This window comes from Haliotis asinina, chromosome 2 (assembly GCF_037392515.1).
Source record: "Haliotis asinina isolate JCU_RB_2024 chromosome 2, JCU_Hal_asi_v2, whole genome shotgun sequence".
NCBI lineage: Eukaryota > Metazoa > Mollusca > Gastropoda > Lepetellida > Haliotidae > Haliotis > Haliotis asinina.
In genome coordinates, this window is record NC_090281.1 from 16,801,596 (window position 1) to 16,817,883 (window position 16,288).

Sequence of the window (16,288 nt, forward strand, 5' to 3'; positions counted from 1 at the left end):
ACAGAAGTGTTTCTTATTGCACCGATTTCACCATGCACCATAGTTGTGTGAAGCGTAACGTAGACAGACATGTTTTCACTGTACAAGGAGTGACAGTAGATTGTGATGTCATGTGACCTGTCTGAAGTGTTGTGTTGTGTTTTCAAATGTATTTCCGCTTCATTTTGTGTCATTTATCTGCCGCTTCTTTCATAATTTGTACTTCAGCATGACAAAATCATTTCATAAATTTGCATAGTCATCTGAAGAATTTTGAAAACAGCTTCAAAATAATTGATGACAGTATTTCAAGAGATATTTGAATGTCTAGCCTTTCCAATCCTAATCAGAATCATTGTAGGTGTAACCCCTTTATTTCATTGAATTTAGATTTTCCAAACTATTAGAATTTTGTGTGACTTGCATGATAAAACACATCCTCTGTATCTCCAGGGCTTGCGTTGTGGTAAACCAACACTAACACCTGGATTCATTCCCATTGTTCTCTTGGACTCCGATTACCTGCACCTTTTTTATTTGCTACATTGCTCAGTCCCATGAATCATAAGAAACCAGCCTCAGTGTGGGCTCATGATTTGTTTGACTGGCATTATTAGAAGTCAATGAGTTAGAAGAGAGTAAGATTCTGTATGGATAACAACTTCTTTATTACATATGATGCGATGTTTCAGTATGGATCCTTTTGCTGTGGGCTCAGCAATGTCAACAATATGGTGACCAGTCCCACTGATTAAAATTAAGTTCGCAAGAAATTCATGATTGAAAAATTGACAGCATATCTGAAGAAAACCCTCATATATTTTTGTATAGTCTTTGTGTCCATTAAACGTGTCAGGGGCTTAGTTATCTAGACAGCAGGATTTAGCTCCCTTACCTATTTCTTTACGTTGATGTGAAGTCCATTTCCCATCTTTCTGGAACAGTGGGGTAGCCCAGTGGTTAAAGTGGTTGCATGTCATGCTGAAGAACTGGGTTCGATTCCCCACATGGGTACAATGTGTGAAGCCCATTTCTTGGTTCCCCATCATAATATTGCTGGAATATAGCAGCGTAAACCTAAATTCATGCATGCACTCACTCTTTCTTTTTGTTGATTGGTTAAATGTTAATGAAGGGTGGGTAGTTTGTAAATGATGGGAATTGATCCAGGTGTTGATGTAAGTTGACCAAATTGCGAACCCTTTATGCCAAGGGGATGGACTAGACACAGATCTAATTTTTCATCTTTTGTGATCACCCTAGAGATTTTTAGTTTCCCTCAGTTTGGCCACACAACACTTCACGCTGGTCAGCTAATATTTTCTCATGTCTAACATCCGTGTTCATCATTTGCTACCTAGACAGTGCTGAATTTCCTGCTTTGTAGACGCCATTTCATGGTTCTATCTTTCTCACCGTAGCTTTTGGTACCCAATGTTTGTCATGTGACCAGTCTGGCAAAAAAGAGACACTTCTGTCATGTGACCTATCATTTCTTTCCAAATCTGTATTATATCTCAGAAATCTTAGGCTACAAAGTCACAAATTCAGCTGCAAGTTAAACATTGTAGAGAATCAGTTGCTTTAATGTAGACTTGTTCAGTTTTGCCATTGGACTGTAACTTCATTCCTAGGGTACTCAAATTAATTTCACATATTAAAGGAGTTTTCATCATATCATTAATGATAGCTAATGAATTATGGGGCCTTGCTGTACCTTATGTAGAGATTATTTTTGACTATTCTAAATATTAAGTAGTCATTTCACCTCCCTGGTAATGTAACTTAGCACGTATAACCAGAGTCCTTTTGCTTTGACATGTTAGTTCAGGACACAACCATACTTTACTACACTTCACAGGGAGAGTATGATCCATCTAGATATTCCTGTTATTTACAAAGATAGGGCAGTGGGGTAGCATAGAGCGCTAAGCTGTCATTCATCTTGTCACAGACCCAGGTTCAATTCCCCACATGGGTACATAGTGTGAAGCCCATTTCCTGTGTCCCCAACTTTAGTAAAAGCAGCGTAAATGTAAGCTCACTCACTCTCTATTCACAATGGTAGTTTGCATCATGTAACCTTAACTAATCTAACACACATAATTTGTATATAATGTTTGAAGTATAATAAAATTACTCTGAAACCTGTTAAAATTAATATTTTAAAATAATAATAAAAATTCATGTTCCATTCCCAATTCCCACTCCTGCCCTGTAATTCAAACATTTCATTAGTATCCAAAGTACAAAATAACCTTGACCTCACTGGTAGTCAACCTTGACCTTGCTGGTAGTTAATAATAACAGCCAGAATAATATCAGCCATTATTATTATTATTTATCATTTTAATTATGATATGCATCAGTTTTTGATGTCTGCTAAAAATGTGGCTTGTTCTGTGATACTAATTTGCCATCTTATGTACGTGTTCTAAAGCATATTTGTGTTTGTATAATTATGTAAGAACACTTATAAGCAAGAGCTTCAACAACATCACATAATCATAGGTTAGTTCTTGTCATGGTACCCCATTTGTATAAATCTGTGCTCATGATATCGGTCATTGGATTGTCCAGATTTGCTTATTTACAGACCACCATCATATAGCTAGAATATTGTTGTGTGTGGTGTTAAACATAATCATTTTTTGTAAAGTCCTAAACTAATATAAGTCCCTTCTGACCTGTCTTTTCAAACCCAATTTTCAGATATTGTTTCCATGAAATGTTAAAACTGTATTTTTAGTCACATTTGGGATATATCCAAATTAAATCTCAATCCCTATGCTATAACTGTATATAACTCACTGAAGGTGGCATCTAAACCTAACCTAGAGAACAGGAATGGTCAATTGTTGTTCAAGCTTACAATGGCATAGTTTCATATTTACTTCTATGTCTTCGGTAGTAAGATTAGTTGATCATGAGAACAGACCATTGTATTACAGATTCAAGAGACTATGCGGTACCAGACATCACCAAGTCTGCGCTGGTTGTCAATCTGCCTCCACGACCTCCACGACCTCCGATGTTACTTCCTGCCATGAACGGCAGTCTGGACAAACCCCCCAACTACGATGCACTGTATGCTGCTGCAGACATCGTCAACGTCCACGGACCCAACATTCCAAGTTTACAAGGAGTCAGTGGAAACAACGTCTACGCAGTACCAAATGCTGACCTTCTGTTAAGCATTGACTACTCTGTGATGGAATTCCCCCGAGAAAATCTCCGCTTTGTGGAGGTGCTAGGGGAAGGACAGTTTGGTGAGGTAAATGAAACACTCTGTTCAGTGGATGAGGTGGAAACTAAAGCTAACTGGTTACAAAATTGCTGAATTAATATCATTGATAGATTCAACGTAAAGCAGGTTCCCAGTACAGTGTGTGTCACCAGAACGTCCTTCTTCTCAATTGTAATGTCTGTCTTTTAGAAGTTAAAGCAATATGAACTGTTTGAAGAACACAGCCCTAACACTAGTCTCTGAGTACATGTAATTTTCCTAGTAACAAATAATTCTATTTTAATTGAAATGGAGCCCCAGTGAGATGGTAAATTCAGTCAGAAACTGTGGAAATATAGATTTGCTTCATTTAGGAGTGGTAATGGGTAGCCTAGTGGTTAGAGCTTGTCATGCAGAAGCCCCAGGTTTGATTTCCCTCATGGCTACAATATGTGAAGACAGTTTCTGGTGTCCCCTGAAATGATATTGTTGGACTATTGCTCGAAACTCAACTCACTCACTTTAGGACTTGAGTATTGCAGGGAGGGCTTGGCAGTTGGGAAAATAATGTGGTTCTGGGACTCTGAAACAGGCTAATATTTGATCACAGACATTTTTTATTTTGATGACCAACGTCTAGGCTTCGGTATTTGTGGATGTATCAGTGTGGATTGTGGTCGGACTGTTATGTTTCATTTCCTAACAGGTATCCATGTTAAAGGGGATTGTTTCTGATGGAGCCAATTCTCAGTATTGCACTCACTCTCAGAGTAAAAAGTAGAGAAAAGAAATATTTACTTGTAACAGCTGACATTACCATTTACCTTTTAACGAGCACATGCAAACATCTAACAGAGTAAACGTGAATCAACCCAGACTGTTGTAAGAATTCAGAGAAACTCAACACTGTTCTCAACTATCTCTCCAGGTTCATTTATGTGAGGCGTTGCGTATCAACGACATCCTTGGTGATGACTACACCATGAGCAGGAACAACCCACGCTCCATGCTGGTGGCAGTGAAGATGCTCAGGCCGAATGCTGATGACAGAGCTAGGTGGGTGTTTAATAAAAGAGATACCTGTTTCATACTTTTTAATCGTTTGTCTTAAAATCTTCCTAGAAATATGTCAGCAAATGAAGTTTCCTTTTTGAAATTGATTAATACAGTGGCCAAACTTTGGTGATTTTTCTCTAGTGTTAACTCAAGTGTATCCATGACTACAAGACGGCAGCAAGTGACCATGTAGAGTAATAAATTGAAGTTGAGATACTTCAGAATATATCACAATAAAAATACCTGTGTTATAATATATTGCCCTGCAATTGTTTTGCTCAACACTAACTACATATAAACATCACAATCCTGCTTAAATCTAATAATGGATTGTATATAAATTCCCAAGAATTAACATGTTAAACTTTTAGTTAACATATAGGCTTAGCTAGTCAAAGCAACAATAATTTAAATAGCAGTAATTCATGTATTTGGTGAGTTTAGTTAAGTTCTGTTGCATCTGTTGCTTTTTGCAAACCATCCAAAGGCAAGGTTGCAGTAAACTTCTGTCTAGTCTATAACACTATATTCTACTGAAGCTGATGCTGAAAGCCAAGACCATATCTTGGGTCTCAGATGTCTAGGGATGACAGTTACTGCAGCTATCACAACCACATCCACAACATTTACAACTACTTCCGTTTCATCCCAACACAACCTTTCTGTTGCAGATCTGACTTCCACAAAGAGATTAAGATAATGTCCCAGCTGAAAGACCCCAACATTGTGCATGTACTGGGTGTTTGTACAAGAGAAGAACCACTCTGTATGATTGTAGAATACATGAAATATGGCGACCTCAACCAATTCCTTATTGATCATGTTCCTGAAAGTCCAGTTGCCGAGGCAACCAATGCCAAGACACTCAGGTAAGTGTTTCTTATCGCAACAATCGTGCCTGCGTTCCTGCCTGGGTGAAATGTTGAGGTTTTCTGGTCTTTTGCATCTCTCAGTTTCAATCATTGGAATGAAACATCTCCTGTATGGGATGCATCCCAATGTGTGTTTACTATGTCTCCACAACCAAAATTGGTTGTCTGAACAAAGCAGAACTTTAAGACGGTTTAATATTTCTTCACCAACTTAGCTCTGCTAGTGTACTGGATGCCTTTTAGTAGTTTTGAAAATCTGAATAAAATATTTTTGCATTTTTATGGCAACAAGTTTGACTTGGACTAAAATTGGTGGTAGTGCTCTTTTCCACAGCAGAACTCTAAAACCATTACCTGTTTCTTCACCAAACCTATCTTGGTCTAATGGTGTACTGGTGCCGTTTGTTAGTTTGGGCATGATTATAACTTGTAGACATATTCATGAAGGATATTTTGTCATTGCGGGTGATATGGATGACTTTGTCTCCTTCTTGTCATTTAAAGAGCATATCATGTTACTAAACATGATCTGTGTAATCTTGTGATCACCAGGGTCCTTCTAAGGACCAGTCCGAATTAAGTACATGTACTACAGTTACAGTTCAAATGTGTCACCGAACAAGATCCTCAAGACTGGAACAGTGTTCCCTTAAGTTATAACATCATTCTTCAAAACTTTAGCCAAGTTTTCTGCTTCTTTTCAGTTATGGCTGCTTGATCTTCATTTCATCTCAAATCGCGTCTGGTATGAAGTACCTGGAATCTCTGAACATGGTGCATCGAGACCTGGCAACCAGAAACTGCCTTGTTGGGACTAACTACACAATAAAAATCTCTGACTTTGGCATGAGCAGATCTCTGTACAGTGCAGACTACTACAGGATCGAGGGGAGGGCAGTTCTGCCGATACGCTGGATGGCTTGGGAGAGCATTTTGTTGGTAAGACCTACGGTTGTATCTCTGTGTGAGGCACTGGACGTACCGGAATGCAAGTCCTTCTCTAGTAAAAATCATAATATAGACTGGTGGGTTATCTGTGAAAGCTTTTTGTTATGTCATGTTATGAGAGCCCTGTTGTACACAGTGGTAAAGCATACTAATGGCACATTCAGTTTGCTAATTCTTGCTGATGTGGAAAATTATTATAGTATTGGCAAATTTCTACTCAGAGCAGCATTGTGGTACAACTTGGAGATAAAACCCATGAAGATCCCAGTTAGAACTGATCTGCAGTAATCCATGTTTGTTGTAAGAAACCACTAACTGGATCAGGTGGTCAGACTTGCCGATTTGGTTGACACATGTCATCCCACTTGCATAGATCAGTGTTCATGCTGTTGATCACTGGACTGTCAGGTCCAGACTCCCTTATTTAGAGGGACAGTATAGCTGAAATATTGCTTAATGCAGCATTAAACAATCAACCAAAAACAGACAACTAAACACAGGGATAATATTCTTGGGGGGTGAACCCATACTCACTCATTACTTTAAATGAGGCCTTCCTATTCAACAGGATGCTTTCCAATAAATTTCAAGGACATTGATTGTCATAAGAAAATGTCAAATCTTTTTATGATAATGAAGAATGTTCTATTTTAAGCAGATAACATCCTAAAAATGTCTTGCTCCTACCAAAAATCTCTGTTTCTTGTTGACTGTTGAACACTTCTCATTGTTTACATTGGTTTAATTTCTATCATAGGGAAAGTTTACTTCAAAGAGCGATGTGTGGTCCTTTGCTGTGACGCTATGGGAAGTCCTTACATTTGCCAAGGATCAACCATTTGATGTACTGACTGACGAGCAAGTTATTGAAAATGCTGGACATTACTATCGGAACGATAACCTGCAGGTGTATTTGCCACAACCTCCAAACTGTCCAAAAGAAATTTACGATCTAATGCGAGAGTGCTGGAACCGTCAGGAAAGCGAACGCCCATCCTTCCGGGAAATCCACATGTTCCTCCAGAGGAAAAACATGGGCTACAATCCAAAAGACGAAAAACTCAGCCAAATAACTGTACCAGTATGTTGATGTCCCAGAATTCCTGTGACAGGAAGTGTGTGGTCCGCGCGACGAGCTAGTCAGACAGAAACACATATCACATGACTTTGAGAGAGATCAAGTCCTGTTCTCGTTGCCATACTCCATGGTTGTGCACTTGCTTCCCTTCCCGAGCCGGAGAGCTCCAATCAAGGGAGGCAACAGCCTTTAGGGTGCTATAATTTTCAGAGTGTGAATAACTGTGTCGTTTGTGAAACCAAAGGTGTATAAGGTACACTGTGAACAAAGATGGCCGTGGTACAATGTATAGTATCCATGGTTACGGAGAACTCAGTGTGGCTATTTTTTGACTCTAGTGAAGTATGTGTAGCAACGTTAGAGACAGTAGCCCTGGAACTAAGTCACAAGATGAATGCAGGGGTAGACTCATTATTTTGTGTTTGAAGGGCAACCCGAGAAGAGAATGCCAATGAGCAATGGTTGTTACAGTGTGATTGGATTGACACACACCACGGGTCAAACTGAGACCCACGATTTCACAAAATGATTACACTGCTCAAAAGTGACAAAGTACGGTTACTATGGACACGATTCCATGACCTTTTAATTCATGTGTTTGCTATGACACAAGATATATGTCACATTCTAGGAAGACTTGTTTTTATTTCAAGATTATGTTGTTAGAGCAGTCTGTTAGATTATCTCCTACATGATCCTTGAGGATATCTGCAAGTCCCAGATGGATGATGCAGAGACAGGGAATCACATCTCAAGGTCGTCTGGCGTCTATCCAGAATCCCAAAGACAATTCAAGCTATGATATAGTATATAAAATACATGTGCGGGACACTTCATCCCTCTTTCAGCATGTCAGAGGAGAGTGTACAGAATTTTGTACTTATTTTTGTTTAAACTATATGTGAAATCATGTCAAGAGAAAACTGTTATCCATGCTTTAGTCAGATAGACTGAACTATATTCGTCTGTTACTCATTCATACAATCTTCCAGATACTTCTCAGTTTTGGTTTTCACGAAAAATTTAAATATTTATATTCAAATATTTTATGCCTTTTCTGAAATTACATTAGGGTAATTAAAAAGATATTTAAATGAATATAATAGCTCAACGCCTGTGATTAAACGAATGTTTCATGTTGATATACCGTACCTGTAGATACTGGGTATCATTCCGCAAGTTTGACAAACCATTTTTGCCACTTATATCCTGTACTGTAGGTCACATTATTTATTTTAATTGTAAATCTTGACATGAAACCGAAATACCACTTCAACCCAGATGTTTTCATTCTGACGGACAAGATAACAGCTAGTCTGTGAATATTTAATGCTTAACTTGACTGTATTTACGTTTTAAGCTAATACTGTACATGACTTCAGTATCATTATGATATGACAATATGCTAAAGAGCTGTATGATATTTTATAATGTGTATATATGGCTTTCAGTTACTGGTCATGTCCCCTCATGTATGTGGAGTTTTGGTAGTGCTTGTTTGTAACTGGGAGGATGAGAAACAGTGATATTATAAGTCTTGCTACAGAAATAATTCCATTTTTCTCAGATTTTCCAAAGATGGCAGTAGACTTTGTAGAATTGTGTTTTTGCTTAGTATGATAGATCTACCTTGTTAGCAAGTGAATGAATAAGTTATTTAGGCAACATTTTATGATGAAAGGTGAAATATAGATCTTTGTGGGATGATTTCATGTAAGGCCACAAACTGAAGCAAGTGTCCGTTATTAAGGTATAGAGAGTCATGCTGTACTCGATACTTTCCCTAAGATAAGTACTATATGTTGATATATAGGGCAAGACATTTCGGCCAATCTGAAGACTGCATGGGGCGGTGATTTAGATAAATTAAGCTTTAAAGCAACAAGTTGTTATATTTGGTTGGGCTGCACATTTTACTTCCTTAGATGTGATTTTGTTATAAACAGGCTAGGTAGAGTGGGATAAAATGATTTGTGAGGTAAACAATTTCATCTGATACCAGATTGGCATTTATTAAGTGTGAAAATACTTTACTATTATTAAAATTGTTTTGCTCATTCTCAGGATATTTTTGTGATTCTTTTTCATATTTTAAATTGGTGAGCCAGCGAATCTGAAAAGTAAGCCATAGAAATGTGTACAACCTTGTTTGAAAACTTGATCTCAAGCAAGTTATCAAATTTGACACTTACGGAACTTTCTCAGTGCATGACATCAGGAACCACTCAAAATATCTTTGACTTTTTCTATATATATATATGTATAAATATATGCTTGGAGCTTTAATTACTATTTTATTCTTGTATTCCTTTTCATTTGTTGTGTGTTTGGAAATGGCAAATAAACACTTTAGCACATAAATATAACCATTGTGCCAAAATCATATGCTTGACAATGATCATTAACTCAACCTGGATGCTTTGCCAAGATTGACAAACACTCACTTTCGTTTTTTTATGTACTGTTACAGCATTTAATCCAAATTTTGTCATCATCCTTTTGTAGTTTTGTATCCATGTTTTGTGTGTCTAAATTGTCAGCTATCTTCTCTCTCATCCAAATAAAAACAAAATTGAACATGTTCAATATTTTATTTGAATTGAGAGGAAACTAGTTAAAAATTGAAAATTATCATCATTCATAAATTTACGTTCATAGTAATTCAAGTGGAATTGATTTAAGTGATTGTTTATGTAGTTAGTGTTATTTTTAAAAAGATTATGTATGTATATGCCACTCAAAATAAGTTAAAGAATATTTGTTTTTCCTATGACTATCATTAATCTGTCAATATAGATTAACTAGTTATGTAAAAACTGGTTTTCTTGAACTTATTTTGAATAGTATATGGAGTATGTAGTTAATATCTGAGACCTTGAAATAGAATTATTAGAACAACACACTGAGAGAGAAATATTACATTGTTTATTGGGCAGAGGTGTTCTCCTGCTGAATATTCCTGTATTTGAGCGTTGTTACTGTGATCAGTGCACTGATTAGAGGAAATTAAAATGGCCGCATTAGATGTCATATGTACATATGTGTTAAAGGGGCTCTCCACCAGGGATTTATGTTGGGGGCTGTTTTCATTTCCTGGGATGTGTTATCTACAGCATGAGCTGAAACCAAGCACTGCTGATACGTTTTGTAAATGCAGCTCTCCCCTTCTGTCATGGGACAACTCATTGAGCTGCGGTATGTGAACAGAGCCAGCTGTGTAGACAGTATACTACTCAAACTGTTAAGGATCACTATTATTTCATGTAACTATAGGTAATGTGTCAGATTAACTATAGACGTGGAAATTGGGTGATCCTTAACGTGTTTTGAGCAAAAAACATAGAACTAGGGTAGGCCGGACATCTTTATTAGGATATAGCTTGAGGAGGAAAAGATGCTAGGGACATTTCAGTTGTAAGGTGTATGGTGGAAAGTAGTACATAACAGGGTTCATTTGTTCAAGTTAATTATGTCATTGGTCACATGACTACATTCAGCCAATAGGGTGTTCGATGGCTAACATTATGCTCTGTGTAAAAGAATGCACTGAATGAGATGCCTGCCACATATGCTAGTGGAATTAGGCTGAACACCAAAACTGTGTTTAACATTCATTGGTTGTGATGCTCTTAATTAATGTCTTCATCCTGGTACTCTGTTCGCTTCAGAGATGTACTGCCATCTGACCACTTATCATCAGTATATTGATGCAGTCATCTGTTGAGTTCACTTCAGCTACTGCTGCTTGATATTTATGTTCTTCTTTTAGCTTTAAATAAGCTCTTACTCAATATGCTTAGCATCTCATCGATTTGCCATTCTGAAAAAAAAATGTACAGTTTTTTTTAAAACATTTCTGTTTTGCTCGCAGTTTTATTTTTTCACCTTTTTGGATTATTTAAATCCAGTCAAATTAAGGGTGTTACCTGACACATAATGTTTATTAAACTATTTCAAAACACTTTTCTACAATGAAATATACCGGTAAAATTCAGATCACTCCATACTTATATATTAACTATGATAATATAGAAGCATTGCCTGGTTCGGAAATTCTTTTGACTAGGGTAATTAATTATTTCTGTCTCATTAGTTATGTTATTCTTTTTTTTTTTTTAAAAAAAAAAAAAGGTCATGTGGATAGACAGGAAGTGTTTTCAAGCTGAACATCTTTGGAGCAAACAGACACGGGTTTTGTCAGACTTACACAAATTAGGCATAATATCAATGTCTCGCCATATATTTTTCTATATGGATAAATACATCTGTACAAATTATACTACAATTTTGATCCTTTTTCAAATCCACAGAAAAAGGGTGCATTACCTCCCCTTGCTGTCTATTGTGTACAGGTATTCTGTAAATCCTTGAATAGTGCTTCTATTTGAAGGTTTATGGTAGTCAGTGTTGTCCTGTTTTAGAGCATTTACCTTCATGTAGTGATAACCAGGAGTAGTTCACAACTGTTACAGATAGTGCGCAGTCCATGGTAAATGGTATTGCCTTTTGCAAGCATAATTGGACATTATCGCCATCAAATTGACAACATTTTCATGTGTTTTGATATTGTGCAAATGTCTATCTCCCCCTGGAACAGCTCAACATGGCCCTATCTTTAGTTTCAACTGAGTGTTGTTGATGACTTAGGTGATGGAATTATTTCATACAAGTATCCTATATTTTGACCTGAGAAATGTTAGTACTTTGTTTGACTGGTATTACTGTCATTTGCTTCTCATTGTTTAGCTGCAGCTTAGCAACAACTTGACTACGGTTTTTGTCTCTTGGAAAGGTCCGAAAGCTGTACCTCATCTTGTATAGACGTATTGACGAGGGAGGGGCCAGACACTTGTTCTGGGAACTCTAGATGATGTTCCTTGACTTGTCCACATTCTGTGGTTTGTCTGAGCCAGAATAACAGGTTCCACTAAAGGTCATTTCAAGGTCAAGTATATGTAAGACCGCAGAATATTGTCCCAAGAAAATTGTGGTTTGTGTGAGCCAGGCTAAAACTCCTTATTCTGCTGAAGGAGTCAAGCATATATTGACCTGCTGAAGATTGCTGATTCATAGTCCTCGATTTATTGACAGTTGTGGTTTGACTGAACCAGACTAAATCCATGGTTCAGTTCTTGGCTGAAAGGGGTTCAAACTCTGCTTCCTCATGCACTGACTGCTCTGGAGAGTATGTTGTATAGTATATATGTTTGTAGAAAGAACTGACCAGTGTGATATCTTGTTATGGCACTGTAGGCTGTGGTTGTCTTCTGTGGGTGGAGATACAACCAATACAAGGTAGACAACTCTTATCATTACAACGATGACAACAACATCCCAGATTCATAATGCTCATTATAGGTAACAGTATGGTATACCTTGACCTACCTGATCGAATTGTTGGTGTATATTCTATGAAGTAGTACTGTAAGTATGATCAGTTCATCTCTGTGTAAAGTTTCGTATTTGCACTTTGTTAGCTCTCGCAACACATCTCCCCTGAATGTATTGTGTTAATACATGCTATGTAGTACAGAAAATTGAACTACAATCTTTTTCACGTTTCATTTTGTCTTCTCATAAATGTATATTGATGCAAATCAAAGTTGCTGTTCACAAGTGATTGATTTTTACAATATTTAAATGTTAACCGAACTACGAGTATATGTTGTTTTCTGAAACAAGACTTCCACACATTTTTCAATATTAATGTTCGATAATGGTTTTACGATATCAGACTGAATTCTTTTCCTGCTGATCCCAGGATCAATCTCTCTTGAATCTCGCCAGTATTACTTTACTTCTTGACATATTTTGTTACATTTCTCTACCCAATCTGAATCTTTATTTGTAGCTTGGACAACTCTGTTGATACTTAATTTATTTCTTGATTATATCTTTATATTTCTGAGTGTTCGTCTCACAGATGGTATACAGTGGTATTGAATAAATACCAATACAATATGGCTGACTTGACAAGAATTCGGGCCTGGCTCTTCTATTAAAGTGATGATACAACTGCGGAAGTTCTCTTTTGAATGCTACTCATGTCCTCGGACTTCATTGTATGGCTGAGGCGCCTTTCCATTTGAATTCACAGTTTGATATATTGTGTCTCTCCTATCATCACCAACTAGAGATAGTTACGTTGTCAGATTTCTTGTCAAGTGGCTGGTCCTGTACATGCCCAACCGGTATACTTAGCTGCATGTGTTGTTGTAGAGGAAGGGCCTTCTACATAGGCACAGAGGATGTAACTTTTAATGTATGTTTATTTGCTGAAACATGAAAGAGACGCGCTTCATTCTTTATCTGTAAATAAAAGCGCATTGTCAAAATACTATTGTGAGTTTGGGTTTTTGTATAAAAATTATGGCACAGATTTTGCCAAATTATTGAGGATAAAAGAATGCAACCAATATTGCATGAAAGATTTGGTGGACAAGTGATCCTAAGATCCTTAAATTCGGAAGCTTTCTACAGGAGTAATCAAGTTTGCCTAACATCATTCAATGTCCAGCGAGTTCTACAGGCTGAATCAGTGTTGCTTTACTTCATTCTGGTTAAGGGGTAGCCTAATCACAGAAGGCCTGGATTTGATTCCCCACATCAGTACAGTGTGTGAAGCCCATTTCCGGTGTAGTCTGCCCTGATATTGCTGGAATATTGCTTAAAGTGCATACAACTAAACTCACTCACTCACTCACTGGGGTGGTGGGTGGGGGTGGGTAGTCTAGTGGTAAAAGGGCTAGCTGGTCATGCTGAAGATCTGGGTTCAATTGCCCACATGGGTACAATGTGTGAAACCCATTTCTGGTCTCCACCTCCATGATATTACAGGAATATTGCTAAAAAAGGGAGGTAAAAATTCATGCCAGTCACTCACTGGTAAAAAATTAAGATGTAGTGCTGAGCAAACATGTACATCAATCATTCCACATTTTGAGAAAATAAATAGACCTCTGGAGATCTCCAATTGAACCCCTCAAAACATTCACCCACTTGTTATTATAGCAAATCCATTCTGATGTTCCCCCTCCTTGATAATGTGGACATAGCTAAAAAGGGCGTAAAACTACACTCACTCACACCAGCAACAAGGGACACAAGTGTACGAAAGATGGAGTTAAACGTCATCAAGAGGCAGCACATAGTGACACCTGGTGGTTGGAAACTGGAGTGTTGTCAACCTAAGACTGGGTTTTCATCTTGCGTTCAACTACTAGTGGTCCGAGGACGTCCCCCGGTCTCACCGCAGACATGTTCTTTGGGGAAACTTCCCGGAGAAATAGTGCTGTACAGGGATGTTTCATGCCCTAAAAATCTGTATTGCCATCACGTGTAAAGGGTAGAACATGGTCAAAACGATCTTGTCCGGTCTCGCCCGGTAACTACACTACCGAAATTGCTTCTAACACCGACACATTGTTTTCGCCCATGAGTTGCGATGTTACTCTTTACTCCATAGCTCAAGTGATAGGGGAAATTCACGTTGAAGCTGACGAAATCTACACTTGCTAATGAAGCATTACAAATAGATTTATTTAACTCTATAAGACTAACGCTTACCGTATCTTGATAGTAAGAAGCAACCCATTCAAACGGAAAAGGAGCCCCAGTGAGATGGGAATCTGACGAAATCTAGACTTGTTTCTTTGGCTTTAGCGTTGTAGGGAGGACCGGTGAGTAGGTGAAAGGATGTGGTTCAGCGACTGTGAGACAGACTATATCGTCGCTGAGACGTTCTCCTGGACGCAGGCAGATACTTAACCGATTATCCTAACTGCCGTGACCTAACGGTCAACAGTATACTGGCACATACCTGTCTACTGTGAGAGTGAGTTTAGTTTTACGCCGCACTCAGCGATAATTCACCTATATGGCGGCGGTCTGTAAATAATCGAATCTCTGCCAGACAATCCAGTGGTGAACAGAGATAACTGGGATACTATGACATGTGTCAACCAAGTCAGCCAGCATGATCACCCGATCCCTTAAGTCGCCTCTAATGACAAACATGGGGCTGTTTAATTAAAACCAGTTCTAAGTCGGATCTTCAAGGGTTATCATGGCTATCGAACGTCAGAATGTCTGTACTAAGCTAGGTAACAGGGAAAGAAGAAATCAGTTGATTGGGCCGGATATTGGTCCCTTTTAGCCCATTGCTTTTTGACGGTCAAGAGTTTTGCCACTTTATAGTCTAGGCCTCCTAGAGATGACATCGTGTTTCGCTGAACATTAAATTGTTTGGGACTGACTATTGTGCCATCCATGTTTGCGACATAACCACGGCGTGAGATGTCGATTTTCAAGGAGTCGTGACACAGAGCTGTTATTCACGGTTAAACATAAAACTCTAGACTTTTATGGTTTAGCATTGCAGTCAGGCCCCACTAATCGCTAATCATTAAGTGCTGTTCACAATCAAAATTGTGGATATCATAATCCCAACAAACACACAAACATCCAAACTGTATGTCGATGACGATATCTTCGTGAATATATACGGTTATCAACAGCATCAGTACCCACCCTCGAAAATGAAATACGATGGCATGAGTGAACCAAGTCAATGAAGCTGACCACCCGATCCCCTTAGTCGGCTCTAACGACAAACAAGGCTCAAGATCAGTTGTTACCTAGATTTTCACGGGTTCTGTAGGATTGAACTTCCATGCCATACCTTAATATCTACTCTGAAAGCGTCAAATAGTAATGTGTAAAGTAACCATTTAACCTTCCTTCTGTTTATATTCATCTTAGTTAATGGAAAGAGGCCTCTAATATATATTGACATTTATTTCATGGTGTTCCCAGTGCCTTGTGTCTGAAGATAGTTGGCAGCAGTCCGCTCAAGACACGGTGTATGAGTAGTTAAAACTTTATGAACTTGGGACAATAGTTTTGTGCTTTGAATAGAATCTAGCTCTAGAGTTTCATTTCTGTATCAAGACTCTTCGATAAAAGTCTAAAATTTCTCTGCAAGTATTTAGATTTTGAACTTGTATCGACTCGTGTTTTCATATCAAAGGACAGTCTGATGAATGTAGTGAGGTTTTCTATGCACACCTAGAGCAGTTATGGTCACGAATACATTGTTACGTGTTGCTTGCTTTTCCTGAACTATGAAAT

At 38.0% G+C, this 16,288-nt stretch overlaps 1 protein-coding gene across 2 annotated transcripts in view; it reads left to right on the top strand.

The window, feature by feature from the left end:
* Nucleotides 1-13,496, top strand: part of LOC137273318 (discoidin domain-containing receptor 2-like) — a 149,978-nt gene extending 136,482 nt beyond the window's left edge. For both annotated transcript variants that reach the window (XM_067805898.1, XM_067805899.1), the window contains exons 9-13: nt 2,931-3,253; nt 4,134-4,261; nt 4,933-5,130; nt 5,838-6,072; nt 6,839-13,496. In XM_067805898.1, coding sequence (XP_067661999.1) covers nt 2,931-3,253; nt 4,134-4,261; nt 4,933-5,130; nt 5,838-6,072; nt 6,839-7,171 — 1,217 coding nt within the window. In that variant the 3' untranslated portion in view covers nt 7,172-13,496. The remainder of the gene's footprint in view (nt 1-2,930; nt 3,254-4,133; nt 4,262-4,932; nt 5,131-5,837; nt 6,073-6,838) is intronic.
* Nucleotides 13,497-16,288: the final 2,792 nt, after the last annotated feature.